The sequence below is a fragment of the Mercenaria mercenaria genome, chromosome 2 (assembly GCF_021730395.1).
Source record: "Mercenaria mercenaria strain notata chromosome 2, MADL_Memer_1, whole genome shotgun sequence".
Classification (NCBI taxonomy): Eukaryota; Metazoa; Mollusca; class Bivalvia; order Venerida; family Veneridae; genus Mercenaria; species Mercenaria mercenaria.
In genome coordinates, this window is record NC_069362.1 from 43,439,000 (window position 1) to 43,463,560 (window position 24,561).

General features: G+C 34.9%; 1 protein-coding gene across 4 annotated transcripts in view; it reads right to left on the reverse strand.

The window, feature by feature from the left end:
- The window catches only part of LOC128555067 (von Willebrand factor A domain-containing protein 5A-like), a 150,222-nt gene that overhangs the window by 40,339 nt on the left and 85,322 nt on the right, over window positions 1-24,561 (reverse strand). For 2 of the 4 annotated variants that reach the window (XM_053536425.1, XM_053536422.1), the window contains exons 1-8: window positions 11,628-11,802; window positions 11,141-11,343; window positions 8,566-8,785; window positions 8,119-8,288; window positions 6,005-6,113; window positions 4,198-4,302; window positions 2,675-2,801; window positions 1,660-1,804 (exon numbers count right to left, since the gene is read on the reverse strand). In XM_053536425.1, coding sequence (XP_053392400.1) covers window positions 1,660-1,804; window positions 2,675-2,801; window positions 4,198-4,302; window positions 6,005-6,113; window positions 8,119-8,288; window positions 8,566-8,785; window positions 11,141-11,343; window positions 11,628-11,715 — 1,167 coding nt within the window. In that variant the 5' untranslated portion in view covers window positions 11,716-11,802. Of the gene's footprint in view, window positions 1-1,659; window positions 1,805-2,674; window positions 2,802-4,197; window positions 4,303-6,004; window positions 6,114-8,118; window positions 8,289-8,565; window positions 8,786-11,140; window positions 11,344-11,627; window positions 11,803-24,561 lie in introns of those variants that run through there. The other 2 variants (XM_053536424.1, XM_053536426.1) reach the window with 2 other exon arrangements.

Sequence of the window (24,561 nt, forward strand, 5' to 3'; positions counted from 1 at the left end):
CAAATATAGTAGGTTGATGTAACGTCAAAAGGTAATTGTGTTTTAACAGTGTTAAAATACAAGAAGTAATAGGTCCCACTAAATTCTTGTTCTAAGGCATTTAATGAGATATTTTTGTGCCTTATAAGTATACAATGTGTGTAAATTAAGTATTACACCAATTCATTATTTCATTTGGATTTTAAAACATCTCTAATATACATGTAATATAGTAGATAAAAAATAGAAGCACCCTTTCTTGATGCTTGTATGGTGCTCATTTATATGTTGATGTGAGGTCAGATTTCTGTGTTAAAATGGATATGTGCATGCATTTTTCAATTAGACAATTATATAATCCTGCTTTGTCATGAATTATACACATTCAAGAATACCATAACACATTTATACGGCACATTACCATTCAAGAAGTCATGGAAATCAACAAATTAATATGTTTTAATTTTTAATTATGTTTTTCATGTCAGCTACAGCAACAGTTTGTCAAGTTTTATACCTAGCTGAATACATTTTTCTCACTTTGCTGTTGACTACTGATTCAGAAGTCTATTTTCGGACTATTCAGAGCTTCTATTTAGCAAAATGTATATAGTGTAGAAAAGTCCTGACAGCAATTCCAATACCTTTGAACCTGCCTATACAGACAATCCTCTACAGAAAATGTGGCCTTTAATAACAAGTGGTCTTTATTCAAAGGTTAAAATACACTGTAATTGTTAAAATAGCCGGGAGGGGAAGCAGAAGTCTTTAAAGCTAGATCTTTTAGGACTGGTTTAAATGTATTCATGTAGAATTAACCAAGTCCTTAAAGTGCCTCAATAGCTTATTGGACAAGTGTTTGTCAGAGGTTTAGGGTTTGATCCCTGGCCATGTGTATGGTATAGGACTGGCAGCTTCCTTTACTGACATTCAGTATTTAAAGAGTTGAACCAGAGAGTGAAATATTCCCAAATAAGTATTTGTAGCTTGCTATAATAGCTGGTCGCACAAGAGTTTTGTAGCCCATGTTATCTTTTATTCAGATGAATTGTTGTAATAAAAATTTTACCTTTATATTTATTATCTGTTAAAATAGTCCACTGGCAACATGTCCAGACCACCCTTTGACTCATAACTGTGACCTTGACCTTTGAGATGTCAGTCACACTGAGTTAAACATTCATGTAAAATATAAACAAGATTCCTCAATGCAAGTCTTTTAGGGGCTAAGTTATGGGCTGGATAAGATCTGACATGACCTTTGTCCTCCAACAGTGACCTTGACTTTGAGATAGGAACCTGAGGTTTGCACATGACACTCCTTCTCATTGAGGTTAACAGTCATGCCAAATATAAACAAGATTCGTCAATGCATGTCAAAGTTATGGGCCGGACAATATCTGACATGACCTTTGATCTCCAACTGTGACTTTGACCTTTGAGATAGGAACCTGAAGTTTGCGCATGACACTCTGTCTCACTGAGGTTAACATTCATGCCAAATATAAACAAGATTGCTCCATGCATGTCAAAGTAATGGTCCGGACAAACAAATCCAAACAGCCATTTGGACAACTATGTCTTCTCATCTGCAAGTGGGCTCGACAAAAAGCACCAATAATTTTTGCATAATATCTATGAGATTTATGAAGATTAGGCTTTGTGCAAAACAACATTTACCCTTCTTGGATGCTCTGGTAACAGTTTCTTTTTGAACACACTTTCTAAAGGTTTTAGAATCTCTGTTCCACCCATGTCTGCCGACATTTTCTCCTGTAACTTGATGGCTTCATTTAAACTATCCTCTGCATATTTCTTGCTGCTTCTGTAATTGAGAAATTCATATTTACATACTTCTGCATTTTCAACAATAAAAATTACAGTTTTGTCATTTCTGTTTGGGTATAAAATTTCTTGCCTTTAAAAAAACATTTGTTAGATTCATGTATAAGAATGAAAACAACTATTGATCTGGCCTAGTTTCGATCTCAGATGACCCAATTTCAGAACTGACCTAAACTGTATAAAGACAAACATTCCAGCAAAGTTTTATGTAGATCAAGCAGAAAATAAGGCCTATAGACTGTTAACATGGATTTTATGTGATCTTACCTAAAAACTAAGTTTTTGACCTCAGATGACCCTGTTTCAAACTTCAAGTTCACCTAGATCCTATTAAGAGAAACATTCTGATTAACTTAACCTTCAGCCTGCTGGCAAGTGATTTTGCCTTTGCGACCAGCGAAGGCCAAGATCAGCCTGCACATCCAGTGAAATTTGACTTCCAGAGATCAATCTGACTACCATTTGACCCAGGTTCATGTGACCTGGTAGTGTGATAACACGGTTTCTTATAATTTTACCTAGATTTCAACTCAAAAGTGTCCAAAATTCAATTTTGACCTATAAGTTATAAAGACATTTTAACCGGAGTTCAGGTACTTAAAGTTCAAAAGGCAGCTTCTTGAAGTGGTAACTAGGTTTTTCAGTGGTATTACTGAATGGCCTAATTTCTGACTCCCAGATGACCTAGTATCAAACTTGTCTAAGATTTGACTGAGGCAAACAATATGGTTAAATCTTATCCAATGTTACATACTTACGTATGATCAATGACCATTCAAATATAAGCGCTAGGCAAAAAGACATGGTATGGCCTTAACAAATATTTATATCTACAATTTATTATCCTTACCCTGAGAAGAGGGAACTGAAACTTGAACCAAAACTGATGATGTTAAAGTAACAGTCTGGTGGTAAACTCTTCAGAAACAGAAGAAGGGCCTCTTTAGCATTCTCTATCTGGTCTCCCATCATGCTGCCTGAAAATTCAGATAGCAGACTGCAAACACATACTGTAAATTTTGTCACATTTGTAACTGTTTTTTCTTGGTTTTATCAGTGCAAATACGTTTGGTGTCAATAAACCTGGCACTAAAAATATCTTAATTATCTGCAATATATTTATGTCAAGTAGATGAACTTGACCTGAATCAGATCTGTTATCTATACTTTTTACTGTAATCTGTTAAATGACTACATTTGAAACATAATCAATGGAACCATTTTTAATGTTTAACTTATACTTCTTTGTTTGTTTTGGGCTTAATGCCGTTTTTCAACAGTCTTTCATTCACATAACAGCGGGCAGTTAACCTAACCAGTGTTCCTGGATTCTGTACCAGTACAAGCCTGTTCTCCGCAAGTAACTGCCAACTTCCCCATATGAATCAGTGGTGGAGGACTAATGATAACAGACACAATGTTGTTTATCAAATAGTCACGGAGAACATACGCCCTGCCCGAGGATCGAACTCACGACCCCGCGATCCGTAGACCAAAGCTCTACCTACAGAGCTAAGCAGACAGGCTTTTAACTTATTATAAACTCATAGCGAGGGACAGATATGTTTTATTCATTTAAGGGTGTGACAAAATTATACAGTATTACCTTCTTCGTTTGCATTTGAGCCGTGCCATGAGAAAATCAACATAGTGGGTTTGCGACCAGCATGGATCCAGACCAGCCTGCGCATCCGCGCAGTCTGGTCAGGCTCCATGCTGTTCGCTTTTAAAGCCTATTGGAATTGGAGAAACTGTTAGCGAACAGCATGGATCCTGACCAGACTGCGCGGATGCGCAGGCTGGTCTGGATCCATGCTGGTCGCAAACCCACTATGTTGATTTTCTCATGGCACGGCTCATTTAATGTATAACCTTTTTAACAACATTTCCTAAGTACAATTCTAATATGCTTGTTCCTGTTAAAACACGCTTACGTTAAAATGACGTCACATTAACATGGGAAATTTTATATGTCTTTGCTGCATTCAAGAGAGAGCGCTACTATATTTTATCTACTGTTTTAGATTAAGGGCATATTAGAATGGAAATAATGTATAGCAAAATCATGTTTTACCTAAATTAATACACACAAAATTGTTTATACGTCGTCTAAGTGCTCGTGAAATTATTCTGCTGACATATAACTTCTTTCCGTATGTTAATAACAGTAAAACATTGTTTTTTCACACATTATTTCGTAAATATCTCCCTCTAATGGAAACTAAGTTCTTCCTGACTAGATCAGTTTTTTTTTTAAAATAAAAACAATCTCTTTACCATATCAGAACAAAAAAAAACAAATTTCAAATTTCTACACCAAACGTTTTCCAACACTAACTCAGTTTCACATATGGTAATAAATAATTTTTTTACCTGATCTATCAATGACAAAGATATATTCTCCATTGGTTGCCATTGCAACCTCTTTCAAATCTGGATGGAAACTGACCATCAATATATCCTCTTTCAATAATCCCTCTGAAAAAATATACCCATATACATATATTCAACAAGGTGCTTATTATTTGGCTGTGCTTAATAAATGTTTAAAATTGCTGTTGTTTTTTCTTTTTAAAAGGGGTATTTTTTTCAAAATTTGACAAGATTTGTTTGTTTAGCTGTATTTTATGCCACATCAACATAGTTAAAAGTATTTTGGCAACTTTCAAGCTTTGAATATTGAGTTAAGGATAACATGGTGTAATAGCCATATTTCATATCTTGTTACTGGATGGTAATATTTAAATGAAAGGTCACTTGAAAGACATTCAAAATTAAAAACGTTTCACCGAGAGATTTTTCAAATTTTGTCATTTTTTGGGGAGATGACTGGTATTGAAGTTAACATTGATGCCTATGGGAAATATATAATTTTTTTGATTATGGAAATATGAACTTGAGTTTGGAGAAAATTTTGCGGTAGAACATTATAATATTATGATTCTGATACAAATATCAAAAAGAAATCTAAAATTCCACGTAGGGAAAAGGAGAAAAAATTTTTTTTCTAGTTTTCAGGGGAGATAACTAATGAAAAACCAAAATTATCAGGGGAGGTAATCTAAAGAAATTTTTTGAGAACTTCTGTCACTATATGACTTATTAATATGCACCTTATTTCTATTGTTTGACATTTTCAAAGCTTACATTATCAAGTCGTATGTATACGCTTATGGTGAAACTGAGGCCTTTTACGTGTAGTCATCCTTAAGACCCAAGATGCTCCTCAGGGTATTCTTTCATGTATGGATACACACTTGAGTAAAACCAATTATCTTTTGCAAGACAGCCCATGAGCTTGATGGCTTCCTCACAGGAAAGAACTTGACTGACCAACCACAGAGTTTGCCTCAAATTATTCACGGTCACCATCTAAACAGCTCAGGCACATATTTGATTAAGTTTTTTTAACCTAAGTATGTAAAGTCTATATATTTAAGCCCTTAACTTATCCTTTAGATCTTTAAAATGTTGAAAACATCTTTAATAAGTTAACTTTTAAGTCACTGATACTTGTGTTACAGGAAAATTCTGCTGAGAATGTTTATAGTGTTGCAAAAACAAATCCCAGATGAAAACATTTCAAAGAGATTTTTAATTCAACAAATCATAAATTGTATCAGGTCTTAACTCTGCTAAGTGACTGCTTCCTGGATCATAATATTCTGAAGCACCATTCTTGCTGTAATATGTCATATAAGCCACACCACAAGAAAGCCAACATAGTGCATTTGTTTTTGTGACCAGCATGGATCCAGACCAGCCTGCACATCTGGATCCATGTTGTTTGCTAACAGTTTCTCTAATTGCAAAAGGCTTTGAAAGCAACAGGATGCGCAGGCTGGTCTGGATCCATGCTCGTCACAAATGCACTATGTTGGTTTTCTCATGGTGTGGTTCATTATTGTGACAACTGAAGAGAAATTCTGCTCCCAGTGAGATTCAAACTCACAAGCTCTGTGTTAAGAGTCAGATGGACTATCACCAAGCATGTCCTACTGATATAAAGAGTACTCCCAAGTTTTGATATTTATTTCACTTACCATAAAGGTGTCAACATTGTATTTTCATAAATGAGGTTTCACTACATCAGTCAAATGGATAGCTATACATGTGTATCTGACAAAACATAAGTGTATAGAACATTACTACTCGTACCTGTAAGCCAATGTTTACTTACCAGCTTCAGTATTGCCATCTTCTAGTACAACCTGTGGTGCATAGGGAACTTCATACTGTACAAGGAATTGAATGTCGAGGTCAAATTTAAAATCGTCACCTATGCTCACCTGCAATTAAATCAATTACCTGGGATGAAACTCGCAACATAAACAGATGTAAATCTATATAAACAAATGATATTTTCTAGCTTTTTATATACTTCTATACTTCTAAAAGACACACACTCTTCTGCAATTATCCAAATTTTAAATATATCTATCTAAACACAGCAGAATCAATAACTTGAAATATTGACAACTTATTCTTGCATACCAGACTGGGATTTCCAGGTATTTTCACCGGTGCTGGTAAAACATTACACCCTTTGATGAAAGATAGCTCTCGTGCTGTAAATGACGTATAATGAACTACATATAGTAGCAGATTTATGTAGTAATAATGGAAATTATTTTTAGCATCTTATATTGCCTCGCTCTACATTGGCTCGGGTTGTGCATTTGACCACATCCCGGTGACACCCTGGCTGGGTTGGATTCACAATTGGAAGTTCGACGGATTGCACAGTTGCGTTGTTACAGTTAGTGATTTTTGCAAGCCTTGGGTTGGTGCATCTGTTCTCCTCTCAGTCAATGGATTTGGCTGCGCTTTTAACAACTTTCTACACAGTGAGACACTTGTTGAGTCATGAGCGGCCGATCAACTCCCAATATTGTCAATATAAATACTTTTACCTAATTTAATTAAATTATTATCATGCGTATGTTTAATTAGCCAATGCATATTCTTGATAAATAAAAGAGTGTTGTATAAGATATTTGGTTTTTATTTTGAGTGATAAAATAAAAAGTTTATTTCATAAAACGAAATAAAAATCCAATACCTTGATAGTTCCTCTTTATTCTAGTATATTTAGTATATTTCTCTATTAAAAAAACCAAAGTTTAGTTAAAATGGATAATGTTATGCTGCAAGCGATAAAACGAAACTGGAACTAAACATTGTTATTTGTCTATGAAATGTCAAGAGGTCTTTCCTGTTTACACACGTTTATTTGGCGTGCTTTGTTTAAATACGCTGCTGTAGGAAAATTCTTCTAAAAAGAAAGTTGTTTGATTTTATTTTCACTATTATTGCTTTAACTTGGTATGCAAGAAAAAGATTCTACCACTGGCTGTAAGTGCAGATAGGAATATCCGGGGCTTGGATAACTGTTTACACGGTAACTTGGCGGAGCCTCGTTACCGCCTTAAACAGTTAGCCTCGAGGCCAGATACTAGTATTCATATCTGCACCTACAACCAGTGAAAGAATATTATTTCCTCATTATATATATGGAATAAGCCTTTTTCTTCTTCTTAATTTAATTTTGTAAGCATAAAAATTCATATTTCAACCCAAATGGGTATTTCATTATCGCTTTCAAATTTAGTGACATTTTGTTATTACATGTTTTCCCCTGTGAATATTAATGATTTCACAGTATTTCAATGAAAAAATTCAAACTCTTAACATTCTGTCCCATTGGCATATGTAGATTTTCTAAAATCCTAATTGGGGGTTGTGCATAATACTGCTGTAAGTCCTTCTTTATTTGATATGAGTTATGACAGTATTGTGTTCATGATCTTCTTATAATATTCTCACCATACCATTAAACATTTAGTCAAACAAAACTACAGTCAAACCTGTATTAAAGACCAAATATAAATCACTTATTTTTTTGTAACTTGAATAAAAATATGCAGTGTGTTTAAGCCTGTAGAAGAACATCTGAAAATAAAGGCCTCTGTTTGGCTGCCGCAAATAGAGTGGACTTTATATACAGGCTGAAATGTACAGTTGAACATGTCTTAGTGGCCACCTGTATCAAACAGCCACATGTTTTAAGCAGCCTGTCAGCTAACTTCCAAATTGACCTTTTCATCAAATTTCAACCTGTCTTAAACATCCAGCAGCTTCATGAGGCTCACAGGGAAGATCGGGTTACTTGACTCTGTTGTCTCGTTAAATAAAGTATTTATTACTATTATTGTTAAGCAGTAGATTGTGTCACTCCCTTGGCTGATTAAGGCAGATTTTACTGTCTGTTTAAACTCACAACCTTATACTCACCTTTGCTACCTTATTATTATCTTCATACTTTACATCAAGCTTCACTCTATCTGACGTCACAGAGGTAACTTTATGGTATCCCTCCACTGTGGCGGTCATACTAAATTCATATGGAACTTTGGATGGTGGGACATAGGTGGCGCCCTCGGCAGCTGTCAGTCCACCAACATCTGCAAATATCATTTCCATAATGAATAACATATTATAAAGTTAAAAAAAAACCTTTCATGCAAGACTTTATCAGTCAGGAAAAATATGTATTTCCAAAGATAAACATAACATAGTTAGGCAAAGAATTTTTCAAGGACTTACTCTTGGACTAGTCTATGTTTGTAATCTACCGATACTGACTATGATCAAGCTCTCAAATGAAATATCTCAAATACTGGTACATATACATCAATTTTACTTGAAAATTTACAATACTGTTCTTCACTTGAGTTCTACCTGGTGAGTATCTTGGATTAAGTACAGTGGGAAGTGTAAACCTCAGTTGACCATCTGCCTCCTGTGGCAGTTCAATCACATATTTCATCACAAGTGAAGCCTCACTCTGAGGAGGAAGATTTCCCAGCATGCAACTGAAGATATCTCCAGCAGAGTTGTCTTCCTTTAACAACATGGCTGTTTTCCCGTGATCAACTGCATCTTGATATGTTAGTTTTGCCTGCAAGCAAATAAAAGCAAAGTGAACAAAACATTCATCTGTGAAAATTATACCTGCTGTTAAACTTCGACTTCTCTGTAGTTAACTAGAATATGCTTTTGTGGAAAAGTGCATGTCTCCCCCAATGCATAGTAGTAACAGGCAACAAGTCAATAGACACTGCTGGCTGGCTGCAATAGATATCATCTACTCAGAATGTCCAATCATCCCAAGAAGTTTCAACATTCTGGGCCTAGTGGTTCTCAAGTTATGGATTAAAAATGGTTTTCCATGTTCTGACCCCTGTGACCTTGAACTTTTATCGAGTGACCCCCAAAATCAATAGGGGTCATCTACTCTGCATGTCCAATCATCCGATGAAGTATCAACATTCATGAAGGTTCTAGGTCAAATGGTTCTCCAGTTATTGACTGAAAATGATATATGACAGGCAGATGGTCCCTGTGACCTTGACCTTTGATGGAGTTACCCCAAAATCAATAGGGGTCATCTACTTGGAATGTTCAATCATCCTATGAGCTTTCAACATTCTGGGTCAAATGGTTCTCAAGTTATTGATGGAAATAGTTTTCCATGTTCAGGCCCCTGTTACCTTACCTTTATCAGAGTGACCCCAAAATCAATCAAGGTCATCTACACTGCATGTCCAATCATTCTATGAAGTTTCAACATCATGGATTAAGTGGGTCTCAAGATATTGATCGGAAATTGTTTTCCATGCTCAGGCCCAATTATTGTGACCTTGACTTTTGATGGAGTGACCCCAAAAACAATGTGGGTTGTCTACTCCATAAGCCCTAACACCTTATGAAGTTTGAAGGCTTAATTTAGGTCAAATGGTTCTCCAGTTATTGATCGGAAATGAAGTGTAACGGATGGACTGCCTGGTGGATGGACGGGCAAAAACAATGTCTCCCCCAGTCATGGGGGAGACATAAATATCTTGCAATAAAGGGAATTTATTTTCTTATAAAATCGTAGCCTCTCAAGTGCAAGAAACAAAATCCGTCCCAGCACTGAGCTTTGAATATACAAACACACATTAAAATATATCCAATTATCAAGTCACTCTGTATCTAACTATTATAGTAAAACAGAAATTACTACAATGTCATGTATTTGAATAAGGCTTGAATGTCATATGAATGAGCATTTTTAAATAATTCTGCTTAACATTTCAGTACTGACTTGTAATAATACTGTAAAATTTTATATTAATCAATGAAATAACCTAACACTTTCTGTTTCAATTCATACCTAATGTATACACTTGCTCTATTTTCTGTATCCTGACCTGTAAATGTGATACTTTTTCTGTATATACATTGTACACTTGCACTCTTTTCTGCATTTAAACCTGCACATTTGCACACCAGCTCAATTGCTATCCTTTCTGTACCATACTTTGTACATTTACACTGACTTAACAGTACTTGCTCTCTTTTTTCTGTATGAAAACCTGTACACTTGCATTTTTATCTCAACCATAACCTGTACACTTGCATTTTTATCTCAACCATAACCTGTACACTTGCATTTTTATCTCAACCATAACCTGTACACTTGCACTTCTCTATTTTACACCTCTTTTCCATATAACAACTTGTACACTTGTTCTTGTATCATAACCTGTTCACTTCCTCTCTTTTCACTATCACAAACTCTACATTATCATTTCTGCATCATGGTATGTACACCTGCTGTATTCACAGTATCATATTAGCCTGTAAACTTGCTCTCTTTTCTGTACCAAAACCTGTTCATATGCTCTCTTTTCTGTACCAAAACCTGTTCATATGCTCTCTTTTCTGCACCATGACCTGAACACTTGCTATTTGCATCATAACCTGTGCACTTGCTATGTCTGTATCATATTATGTATATACTTCCATATCAAAAGCTGTACACCTATAATATTTTCTGTATCAAAACATGTACACTCGCTCTCATGTGTTTACAATTTTTTCTGTATCAAAACTTGAACATTTACAATTGTTTTCTGTATCAAAACTTGAACATTTACACTTTTTTATTATCAAAACTTGAACATTTACACTTTTTTCTGTATCAAAACCTGAACATTTAGTGATTTACACTTTTTTCTGACTATCAAAACTTGAACATTTACACTTTTTTCTGTATTCAAACCTGAACATTTACACTTTTTTTCTGTATCAAAACCTAAACATTTACCCTTTTTTCTGCATCAAAACCTGAACATTTACACTTTTTTCTGTATCAAAACCTGAACATTTGCACTCTGTTCTGTATTTTAAATATCAACCAACTTAATTACCACATGAAATATTACATTTGCCATTATTAATGAATAAATTATGAGAAAAGTTATTCTACCTGCTCTTTCTCTTGAATTTCAGCCACTATGTGACGTCCATCAATATCAGCTTCAAACTGGAAAACTGCACTTCCATCATCGACTGGGAATGTAAACACTGCCTCAACTGGTGTTTCCTCTGCATTGAAATATGTCAGTCTTGACGAAACTTCAGCAACATAACCAATTATGTGTACATTCACCTTAATTGATTTTAATGGAACTGAAACCAATAAAAAAAGAGAATTAGTTTTATCATTCAGTGTAATGATTTGTAACACAAATATCATTCCACCCAAGGTTTGAGCTCTCATTGGAGCATCAATCAATGTACAGGTATAAAGAAATATGAAAATGAAATTTCTTTACTACATTTTGTGCTGTTTGTTGCCGTTAATATTCTGTAGCAATATTCCACACCTTATTATAGTTCTTATATCCGACTACTTTTCCTATCCGATTTCTAAAAGAAAGGTTGGGATTCTTGTTTTTATGCCAATATTTTACCTGGTCGTTCGTTCTCTGCTTTTAGTCCCAGTGCTACTCTTGTATGTTCTTCCATCTTTTCAGCGTCAGTACTGTCAGATGAAATCATACTGACAAATAAAAGAAATGACGGTTTGTTTGTCAACAACTAAATTTTTATCTAAAACCTATTCACCGTACTGTACCGTACATCTGGAATTATTTCACAGCGGATTGATTAGTTTCTTTACAAAAAATACTGTGAAAATGTGGAGAAATTACTATTTAATTCAGATCATCCTCGTTAAGAAATATGGCAGACATTTTAACAATGAAGAATACATCCATCTTTAATTATGTTGTATAAAATATCATAATCTGTTCAAATCTGAATCTGAATAGTATACGTCGTAGCAACCACTGCTGGCTTTTACACGACAGGAGGGAGTGCGCTTAGTCTAAATGAGAGAGTCTATTTCTAAATGAGTCCACTGTCTCTAAGTTCACGACACTGTCATCAAGTTTATTCCAGTCCAATACTGTTTCTTGGAAAGAATGAGAATCTAAGTTATCAGTGACTGCTGGGATTGGTTTATAGCACTTTGAGTTGTTGGTTACGTAATTATCCACATACAACCTCGTCTCTGTAGATCATAACCACCTGACAACCTCTAGAAATTTAAACTTTATTATTCCATCTTCAAGAACACAATATCATATGAACTCCTTATTCCCCCGCACAATCAGATACTGGAACGCCTAAATACCTTATAACATCAAAGCGATGTGAACAGTCAGTGCTTCACATCTGATCTAGATTCGTATATGTACTAATGTCATCATCCTGTTTTTATTTCTAACAAGCTGTAGATATTACTGCTCTTACTCTTTTAACGACATGAATATCATGTATCATGTAACATAGCAACATGCTTTTAACAACAGCCCCGACCTCCCGTAGATGTAGATGTAAATGTATTACTTTATTTATGCAATTTTGATTCAGGATATAGATCTATTTAATCGTCAGCAAATTTGTTATTTTTCAATGAATACAAACTCTAATAACATTGATCGAGACATTTGCAATGTCGAAATTTGAAAAAAACACTTGCACGGTCCTTAAAAAAATAATTACATTTTGTTCCTGAACCAACTGAAATGGGTCCATCTGGTCGAAAAGGGTCTAAAATTCGAAAGTTTACAAACTTTGATTGTTTTAACCATTTGACACCATTTTACATAATCTTTAATAGACGAATGGTCTTTTGAAGTTGATTTCCGACCGAGTAAAAATAAGAATAACAAAATAATTAAACAAGAGGGCCATGATGGCCCTATATCGCTCACCTGAGTACCATTGCTCTTAATCATAAGATCAAGTTTTGACATAGATCACATAGGCATACACATTCAATATCATTAGGATAAATATTTTCTTGTAACAGTCCTTTTTGACCTATGGGTCACGTACTAGTCAGGGCCAATCTCCATGCCAAGTTTGAGGGTCCTAGACTCAAATACTGCATTTTTGTACTAGCATGACTATTTCTTGCCCTGGAAGACTTAAACATTTTAAAACATTTTACTTTAACATTTAAAACCAATCTCATTGGATGCTGCTGAGGTATATTCATTTACATAAAATAAAGGGAGGTCATTTGTCATAAATTCAGTCAAAAGTTATCTACCCTGATTGTCCGAGTCCATCTGATGGCATAAATGACATTTCAAATCAGTATCTTCATTGGTTACTGAGATACACCCATTTTAATTTGAAACAAAGGGAGGTAATTTGACATAAAATCAGTCTATAGTTATTTACCCTGATTGTCTCAGTCCAACTAATGACAATAATGAAATTTCAAATGAGTCCTATAAATACTTACTGAGATAAGTCCATTTTTATTAAAAGCAGGGGAGGTAATCATGCATTGGTATATGCATGTAGAAGATACAGAGTACAAGCCTTTACAACAATATATTAGAAAAGTAAGTAAAAGTAAAAATTTCTTACCCTGGAAGAAATAAATAACGGTTCAAACCAATCTCATTAGAAGCTGCTAGGTATATTCATTACATAGAAATTAAAGGGAGGTAATTTGTCAAATTCAGTCAATATGTATCTTCACTTATTGTCCGAGTCCATCTGATGGCATAAATGAAATTTCAGATCAGTATCTTCATTAGTTACGGAGATATACCCATTTTAATTTGAAATAAAGGTAGGTAATTTGACATAAAATCAGTCCATAGTTATCTACCCTGATTGTCTGAGTCCAACTAATGACAATAATGAAATTTCAAATGAGTCCTATATGTACTTACTGATATAAATCCATTATGATTAAAATCAGGGGAGGTAATCAGATATAAAATTACTCCAGAACCTATGATTGGATCTGACAGATTCATTATGGAATCCAAGATTTATTGTCGTTGAAGATATTTTGCAAGTTTGTATCAAATCAAACCATAAATGAAGTCTCTATATAGCTGCAAAAGCCAAAATAGCAAATTTTGGACTTTTAAGGGGCCATAACTCTGGAACTCATGATGGGATCTGGCCAGTTTTCGAAAGAAACCCAGATATTATGCCAATACAAGTTGTGTACAAGTTTGATTAAAGTTGATTACAAAATGTTGTCTCTATCGTGTTCACAAGCAAAAAATAGCAAATTTTGGCCCTTTAAGGGGCCATAACTTTGAAACCCATGTCAGATGTGATCTGGCCAATTTTCGAAAGGTACCGAGATATTATGCCAATACAAGTTGTGTGCAAGTTTATTTCAAGTTGATTGCAAAATGTTGCATCTATCATGTTCACAAACCAAAAATAGCAAATTTTGGCCCTTTAAGGGGTCATAACTCTTGAACCTATGATGGGATCTGACCAGTTTTCAAAAGAAACCAAGATATCACGCCAATACAAGTTATGTGCAAGTTTGATTACAGTTGATAGCAAAATATAGTCTCTATCGTGTTCACAAGCCAAAAATAGCAAATTTTGGCCCTTTAAGGGGCCATAAATCTCGAACACATGATGGGATCTGGCCAGTTTTCGAAAGAACCGAGATATTATGCCCATGCAAGTTGAGTGCAAGTTTGATTAAAATCAAATACAAAATGTGGTTTCTATCGTGTTCACAAGGAAATTGTGGACGGACGGACGGACGACGCACGAAGGGCGATCACAAAAGCTCACCCTGTCACTCCGTGACAGGTGAGCTAAAAATGCAACGCTCATAATAGGCAGAAAACAACAAAACTCCGCTATGATCTATTATAAATAGATTCCACTTACATTATAAAGTTATTTCGACATTTTCTAGAATATCAGATTTTCAGACTTATTTCTGAAAAGAACTATATCACTAAAGGGGTGTTTTAACTTTTATGTAAGAAAAGTACACTTTTTAGATAAAATCCTATGAACTTACACATTTTAGCTCAATCCAATGTCTTTGTCTCTTTTCGAGACATTAAGTTCTAACGCCGCCATTTGTTTAAGCAAGCGATAGGACCGATTTAAACAGAATGGTACACATACATACGTAAAAGAAAAAAACACGATACGCGTCTGAGAAATGGCATGAGGAAAGGAAGGAATATTCGGACTATTTATGTCTGGACTTACATTTCATTTTGTAGCAATCAGCTTAATGCAATGGCTAGGCATCCAGTACATTGACTTTGGGTATCGTAGTCTGAAACATGTACCCAAAGGAACAACCTTTTAAGAAAGTTATCTTGTCAGGATCATATAGGTTCGGATCCAATTGAATTGAACCTTTATATATACAAAACAATTAATTGCGCCTGTCTGTGATAGTTTTGCGAGGCGGATATATGTTGATCTTGGTACAGAATTATAAAAAAGAGTCTGGAGGTCAGTCTCTGAATTCTGATTTCCTTAGCACCATCAGGAAACTGAAAAATAGAAAAGTATAGCATCCCGAGAATGGTCGAATTCTCCAACATGTAAATTCTATGATATCAGATTTTTAACATGCAAAGACACTACAGCGTATTCAGGGAGAGAGTTTCTAGAAAGGCTTATAGCTTCCTACTCATTCCTACGTGTTGATACTTGTAATATTGTAACAATTGCAATTATGTCAATAAATATTGTCTGAACCAATGACACTTTTTCCATAGTGCTCAGCCACACAGTCAAACAAATCAGAGGAGAAGGGAAGGAGAAAAATGACCACATCGCCTTCATTCAGTAAGCACGGCGAACAGACACTTCATCAGGGTTACGAACCTTGAGACAAACCCGGGGCTAAATGGTAAGCTGTTCACTCCAGGTTACTTGCCCCTACATTTTTTGCGGATTAAAAAAAAATCTCTGTTGAGAAATAAATTCTGATCCTTTGGAAGCAAATAATGTAACTAAGTAAAATAATATCAGACGCGGTATGAATGAGTCTATTCATGAGACGTACGGATGGAAAGTGCAACATCTTTCACGCCCATTAGTGCTCCTAAGAGCAACTGTACTACATACGTATTGAATGGACTCCATGATCCCAAAGGACCATAAAATATAAGTGACACTCTGAGAACATTTTTTTCGCAGATGATCGCTCTTTCCATTGCTGATGGTTAGATTCTTATGGTACATATTATTAAAGACGGTGGTAATGGAAACTTTCTAACTTTAAAGATATCCAATGGCAATCTTTCGCTAAATATTTTATCTTCAGATATTTACTTCAAATGTATAAAATCCTCATCAATCATAGTACTGTAAATACACATAAACATGTTAAATTTATGTTTATATACACTATATGAAGTAGTTTTTCATGTTTTGAAATATGAAATTTTGATCTATTTCACCTTTAATACTAGTGTATCGTTGAAACGAACATGACAGCGAATATTAATCATATTCCAGTCAATCTGGGCCAAAAAAGTTTTGGAGGAAAGTACATGTACAATTGAGATTCAGTTTACCGCTTGATAAAAATTTTACTTCCAGAATGCCAGTTAGTTAATACTTTTTTTTTTCTAAATGTTCATTTGGTCGAACATTTTTACGAAAACTAGTTGTTTTTTTTGCATGAATTTAAAGCGAATGCTGGAAACCTGTAGAGTTATGTATCAGGTATATCAAACTCTTGCAAGAACAGGTAAGAAATAATTATTCATAAAAGCTATTGAAACAAAACAGCACTGTTTGTTCATTTCGTGCATTTTCTACAGTTTCGCGGTCTGAAACCTTTATTTATGGATATGTAACAACAAAACACAACATCTCTTATATATTAATCTTATTCTTTAAATGTGAAGCAACCGACAGTTTCGTAAATGGTACACATTTTTTTTATCAAAAGATAAATGTCATTGCAGCCAAAGTGCCCGTTCCATAAACTTGCATGGATTTTCCTTCCACTTTCTTTTCTTAGTCATAGTTGTCTCGGACATCCGATATCATTTAGAGTCCTTGACATTCCTGCAACAGCCGTATCAATACGAAGACTTTCGTAGAACCGCTGCTGGGAAGACATTTTGTAGATTCGGTAACACATTTAATAGCACTGCATACTACAGTCCTCGCGTTGCCAATATTTCTTGATACAAGCATGGAACCGTTGCTGGCTACAATTTTGCCGTTTCTCTGTCCATTCCCTGCAGAATTTGAGCTCATGGTGTCTCCATTTTGCTTCAAAAATATTTTAGATCTTGAAGGTGAATCTCAAAATATACTAAATATTTTTCTTGTCGGCAAACTGTTTACGTCCTTGTACATCTGTTTGCCGACTGAAAAGCTCGTCTTTTACCGCATGGTGATACAAAACCAAAGTTCGCTTTTCTTGCAGTCGAATATGATGTGTTTATCACGTATAAAGTCCCCTATTCATTCATGTCTACAATATCACAAATAGTCTGCTATGTAAATTCTGTTTGCCTCGCATGTTGTTTATCCTGTATAGTCAATTTTCTTACACACAAGCAAACGAGTTCCGAATACCAACACAATTTCAGATGCCGCATTTGTTCAATTTTTTTCTGGCTGTCCCAATTGAATTTAAAGAAATGGCATAAGTATATAACTTCATTCAAGATTCGTTACTTCATTCAAATATATGAAAAAAAATGAGTATAGTATAAAAATAAACAATTTAAGAAAAATACAAAAAAGAGAGAAAACAAAGAAATTATTGAGATTTTGGCGGCGGCGGTGGGGTGTTTCCTCTCCAACATCGAACCTTGGCTTGAGCGTTGTTTTGACGCTTTGGCAACGGATTCAGTACCGCTTCTATTTCAGTAGTGTCTTCATTCCTATGAAAAATATTATAAAGAATGTTACTGTTGTTATATTGATATTATCATTATTACTATTGTATTGGCGTATTTGTACCATCATGATGATCATCATTATCATCATCATCGTCATCATCATCATCATCATCATCATCATCATCATCAACAACAACAACAACGTCATATCAAGTTCATATAAGACATTTCTAACGTAAACGTAAATCGGAAACGGATTACTGAATCCATATATGTTATTTGCAAATAATGGTCTAAGGGAGATACTATTGCATTACTATTGGATGAAATTGTCTCCCATAGACCACAAATTAGCCTAAAATTTTACGGATTCAGTATTCCGTTTCGTAATTACGTTTACGTTAGAAAGGTCTAATATGCTCTTTTCATTAATACATACACGAATTTCTTTCGATAGGGAATTGTACTGTTTTCCAATTTCATATGAAGAGATAAATCGGTCAGTTTGGGAAGTGTTGCCAAAAGAAATAGATTTAAGCAGACTTTCTATAAAATTGACCGGAGGAGAATTCCAGAGTCTTTGAGCAATGGAAGGGAGCCCCATAGCATTGAAGTCGTGTATGAAAAACGCCAACTGACATACATCATGGTTCTAATCTCTGGCACAAAAGACGACACAGTGTCTTCTGATTTTAGACTTCTTACCAATATATGGCTGAGAAATTATCATGTAGAACAGTGCATAACTTCGGGTCAGTCCTTTCTACAGTATTCTGTATTTCACGGCTAACCACTTCTAAGAAGCGTATAAACAATTACTAAATATTTTGAAAACTCTTTGAAACAATCGGTTCAAAATTCTAGCAAATTTGCACCACCAGATCATATATAGAACAATAAGATAGTTGGGCTTGTCATAGTAAACTTAAGATCAGTGAAGGTATGGTATAAACTTACAATTAAAAAAATCATGCAGCAGACCAGTGAACACTTCCTTCGGACCTCGGGGAATAGTTTTGACTATTGACCGGCAAGCTTTTCAGTAAGCGTTTTATTACATGACATCAGAAGTTTTTGAATCATTAGTCTAGCAAGCATGTGTCGAATATGGACCGACCATACAGCAAAAACTATGGACATTTTTTATAAGGAGTCATGTAATAATTTCCCATATTGTTGTTTAATTTCTCATGTGTGGATAACTATGACAAGAATCTTAAGAGAGTTGATAATTTTGCTGAATTTTAACCCTTTTTGCAATTGCTTTCCTAGAAAGTTCACTCCACCGCCATGAAAGAAAAGCAGACATAAGCACCAGTTTTGTCCAGGAAGATAGTTATCATAAATATCGGGACTTTTCCACTTGTCGTGTGCTTGGCATTAATATTTACTTGTCATACAGATATACTTTGACTACTGAATAGAAAAAAAATCATACTCTAGAACCCAGAGATGGAATGGTGTCAGTCCGTTCATCCATGTTTTGCTACCCTGGTACTTTCTAAGGCACCTCTGTCTAAATAATTCGCTTCTTAAGAACTGTTCCACGTAATACGCCTTGTCAGCCTTGCTTAGGCTTGCCATCGTCTTCGGCCAGACGATGCCTTTATCTGGGCCAGGTAATGTCTAGACAAATATTAAAATTATATATTACAGCTGTATTAGCTAAATTTATCAAGGGCAGCCTTTCGAGAGGAAACACTGCTGGCAAGAATAAAATGTGTATGTTGTTTAAACAGATGTTGTTGTTCTGGAGAGCTTAATTTACTCGGTGTTTTATTTTATGTTGAACAAGTAGACAAGTGTTTGCTTGCAAGAGGTTTTGTTGGCAGATATATATGACAGTTGTGGTATATTAAGTTTTTAGAACATGCTTTTAACAAAGTCTGTTATTACTTATTCATTTTAACAATTTCTTCAATTATTTTCTCGTAAAATTAAAAGATATAATTACTGGATCTCTCTTTTGCAATGTTGCTATTTTTGCTGCTATTCTAGCTTTATCTTCGACTGTATTTTTCTTCTTTGTTGTCTTATTGTTCTGTAATGTCTCTTTTCCAGACACTTGAGCTGTGATATGAAGGAATGTATCAATACCACATTTCTGTTTTAACAGTTGCTGCGTTGAATAATGTCTTATGTTACATAAGTTATGTATCATATACCACTTTACTTTAAGCACAACTTTTCAATATTGCTATCTTATACGATCAACGCCATAAAGGTAGGTAATCAAAATCAACAGATTAAAAATTTCTTCATACTGATTGAACCAAATACAAAATGTATTCAAACTTTTTACAAACATACGAGAAAACAATTATCAAAAGTAAGATTTAAGGAAAAACTAATTAATTTTATGTTTGTATCAAAAATGTGGCATCCATATATTAGACAAAAACATTATGAGCCTTTAACAACTATATGAACTTTTTATCAAATGTTTACGAATATTATGAAGCGAAGAAACGAAGAAATTATTGCTTATATAGCTATAAATGTTCTGATTTAAGAATACCTTTGACTCTCGGTAGCTTGACATCAGCCCTTGTCCTGAGACCTTCTGTTATCATGCCCTGCACCTTGCTTCTCCGGCCATCTTTCTGTGGTATCTTGTCACTTTTACTTCCAATATCGCCTTTGACATCACCTCTCATCTGGACCATTCTTGTACAAGCAACTTTATTTTCACCAGCAGCTTGGATGTTTTCATTATGCGTGTCCTTGAATCGCGTACCTGGATAGCCTCTGCTATCACCCTGTGCGTGTAAGAATGTGCCCCTATGGGTTCTGTGGCTGACGGCATCAACTGGACTATCTATTTCATACCTCGGCTCACCGGGCCCTGCCTTTATTTCGTCTGACCGTTGACTTTGTAAAGAACGGGCGCTGTAGCTATCATCTTGGTTAATGCCAGTGGCCGCAAATTGACCTCTGCTACTTGCATTTCTTTGTAGATTAGCCAGCTAAAATATCATTACAGTTTGCTTTTTTTTATAATTCCGTTTAATACAATGCTGACAAGAAACTGAAAAATTATATTTGGTCTTTTTAGATTATTTATTCTTTTAGTTCAGTTAGCACGGTTATTATTGTAAAATAATATCTATAAGCAATGTATATTGATTTACAGCACACAGTCTGACGTATGATATAGCTCGGCTGTACCATGTATTACAGACAAATCTGTCTATTAGAACAACCCTTGAGAAATGATAAAAATGGTCTTTTTTTACATGTTGTCCCCTCAACACAGGTTTACATTTTTTTTTGTAAAACGAGAAAAAATCTGAGCTTTTAAGTTAGTGGCCTTTTATCCTGAAGCTGTCTTTAGCACTTAGCATTATACAGTTGATATCGGTTAACTCGAACTTGGGCTAGTTAAACTCATCCACTGTTCGTTCACATCGACATTTTTAACCCTTAGCCTGCTAAATTTCTAAAATGGACTGGTCCATCATTCAATTTGGGCAATACCATTTAATATTCGAAGGGGTGTTCACTGAAAATTTACTAACTGAATAGCGAACAGTGCAGACCATGATCAGACTGCACGGATGTGCAGGCTGATCTTGGTCTGCACTGGTCGCATAGGCAGAATCACTTGCCCCCAGCAGGCTAAGGGTTAACATGCATCATTATTCCCATATACGAAGGAGCCTATTGAATCTGCATTATATTTTATGTTCTTTATACAATTTATTGGATCTCTTCTATTTAAGATTCTAAGGGAATAGGTTAAATTGTATTCTTACTTCGCTCTGCACTTGTTGTAACTGTTGCTGCAAGACCCGGATGTAGTCATTCTCTTCTTTGTGCTCGAACACGTCATGTTTGGGTGGCTTCTCCTGGCAGTCCTGAAAAAGTAAATACAGCTGGTATGAAAAGTCATTTGGAAACCTAAATGATATTTCTTAAATCAGCTAATCGTTGTAAATATGTACAATTATATCTATAGAGTATAACTGTTATTGTTGTTTTTTGTGATTCTGATAATTTACATAAAATACATTCAAAATACATTCAGACTGTACCGACAACAGACCAGATATAAAATGATGGCATACATTTTTGTTAACTCACTTCTTCAGTTCTGTTACTGAAGTTTTCATACATCTCGCATTTCTCCAGTGGCTTCTGGTTTAATGAAATTCTACCATCGGAATCAGGGCGGTAGTCATCTTCGGAGACCGTTTCATACTCAAGGTCTTCTAACTCCAAATTTACAAGGTGACCATCTACTCCACCCGCTTTACTAGTTCCTTCAGGACCTGTATAACGATTATCTACTTGTATTTATAAAAGTTTTAGAAATTTGGGGTGTTTATGTAACATAAATTTGGGTAAAACTCATTTTAAAAGGTCTGGTGTTTGTTGTTCTTCTCAGCAGAAGATAAAGCAGTAGCCTCTCGTGTAGTTTAAAGAAAATAAAAAATTCGAGAAAAGTAAAACAAATATAACTCGGTAAAAATTCTGAAAAATGTTTTATAATGCACTTGGACTGTACTATTGTCATGGGAGTATACAAGACATTTTCCCTCCGACTTACGGACCACATTTTGTAAAGTCTTCCGTTAAAGTCAGCGCAAGCTCCCTATATAAAAGTGAGTGAAGCAAGAAGTTACAGTTGCGAAGTTCGAACTTTATATCACTGTAGATTTGCGCTCCGCCATCCAACCTGTAACATCGTATAGATCTACGCGCGTTGCGCTCTGCATGTCACTTTATAATCGCGAAGCTACGAAACGCCAGGTTACAATGGAGAAGGTACAGTGGTAAGTCCAGGCCAAATTTATTTGTATCTTGGAAACGACCTCATTAAAAAAGTATTTTCGAGAAAAATATGAAATTAACCCGTTCAATTGTACAGGAAAAAAATGGAACAAAATTATTGTACGATTGATCAATAATAATACAAAGCAAACAAACAAAAGAAAGAATAAACACATGTATTAATAAAGTGGATATCAAACGTAAGCGGATCGGACAACACCTTATACCAATATTAGCGGATGGACCTTCACTATAGTCAGAAACTAAGGAACAAAACTTAGAAGATTTTTCGGTGGACCGTAGAAAACTCGCCTTATCGTCTATGAAAAAACAACAACAAAAAAAAAAAAAACAGCTGGAAAGCCAGTAAAAATCGCATGTTATGTCTGTGCTGATTAGTCGAAACGTGGAATACCCCGGGATTTCAGATCCATATTTTCATATGTAAAATATTGTATGGTTGCAAGCTATTTCATCTTTTTTTTTAAAGTTCCGAATTAACACATTTAGAACTGGTTCAGCAGATTAAAGGTGAATGTTGCTCATTTATCGTAAGAATTTTGCCTTAACTGGTCTGCGAAAATAATGTTAAAATTATAACTAAATACATTAATATTTTCGAATCGATAGAGCGAGGCAGAGAAGCAAAACACAAAATAAATTGGCCTAGGTCGAAGAAGAAAACCTCAACCTCAATTGTGGTGCTTGGCAACATCAAATTGTATATACATCTACACCAAAGGGTGACTTTACAGGTATGCAGCGTGAAGCACTCCGGGAAATAAAAACTATATTTATTATAGTTAGACTACCCGCTTGCGTCATGAATAAATGTATCCGCCTTTCAAAGACAAAATTCACACTAAAAATTAAATTTTTTTAAAAAATCGCTCGCTCGCTCGCTCCATTTGAAAGAACCATAGTGCGAAGCAATTAGGATAGCTCCGCACTGTGCGTTTATATAGTAAGCACGCATTGCCGGGCACTAAAAGAACCCTCAGGTTTGTACTTAAGCTCTTAAACTTCGAAATTAAGAAATATTCTCTATAGCTTCAAAGGCTTTAAGCTAAAATAAAATCTGTTATAGATTTTTTTCTCAAGATGATATACGAAAAATATCTGTATCAAAATGAAGACGTAGTCATTTCAATAATTTACCTCTTCGAATACCTAAGTTTTCTCCCTCATCCTGGATTGCAATTGTTACAAGATCGTCTATCTTGCGTTTTCTGGCAATTTTGTGAAAATTTCGAGTTAGAAAACCTCTCAAACTTTCTCCGCCTTCTCGCGGTCTACAGTGACAGTTTCCCATAATTTATACGAACGATTTACACTAGAATATAAGCTTTTATTATCTGCTATTTAGTGTGTTACTGCCCTTGCAGCGCGCAAACAATTATGTAACTTAGTAACAATACGTCACGACGTCAACACGTCACATGAATTAAAAACGTCACTGTAACGTTAATAGAGAACATTTTTATTCCTTAGGCAGTATTATAATAATAATGATCGATGATAATAATAATAATAATAATAATAATAATAATAATAATATATATTAAGAAAGTTACACACAAAGACATTTAACAGTTCTTAATTGTACATTTGATTCACCGGAAATAACGGCGTAACGTCATTTATCCGGAAAACCTAGAATAATGCCTCTTTGCCGTTAGGCGTAAAAAAAATTGTTTGTTTTCGGTATCCCGACCTACCCTAAATTTTTGGCCCGACCCTAAATGTTTTTATGGCTTTGGAGAATATTTTTTCAGCTTTTTAACAAGAAAATGCAAAACTGCACTTTTTATGGTTTAAACATGCTCAGTGATGTTAAAAATCGACTTACTGATGTTCTAAAGGCATAACCCCCTTGTTTGTATTCATTTTTTGGCACAAAAAAAAATTCTGAAAATTCTCCCTTAATAAAAAAAAAATCAAAAAAAAAATTTTT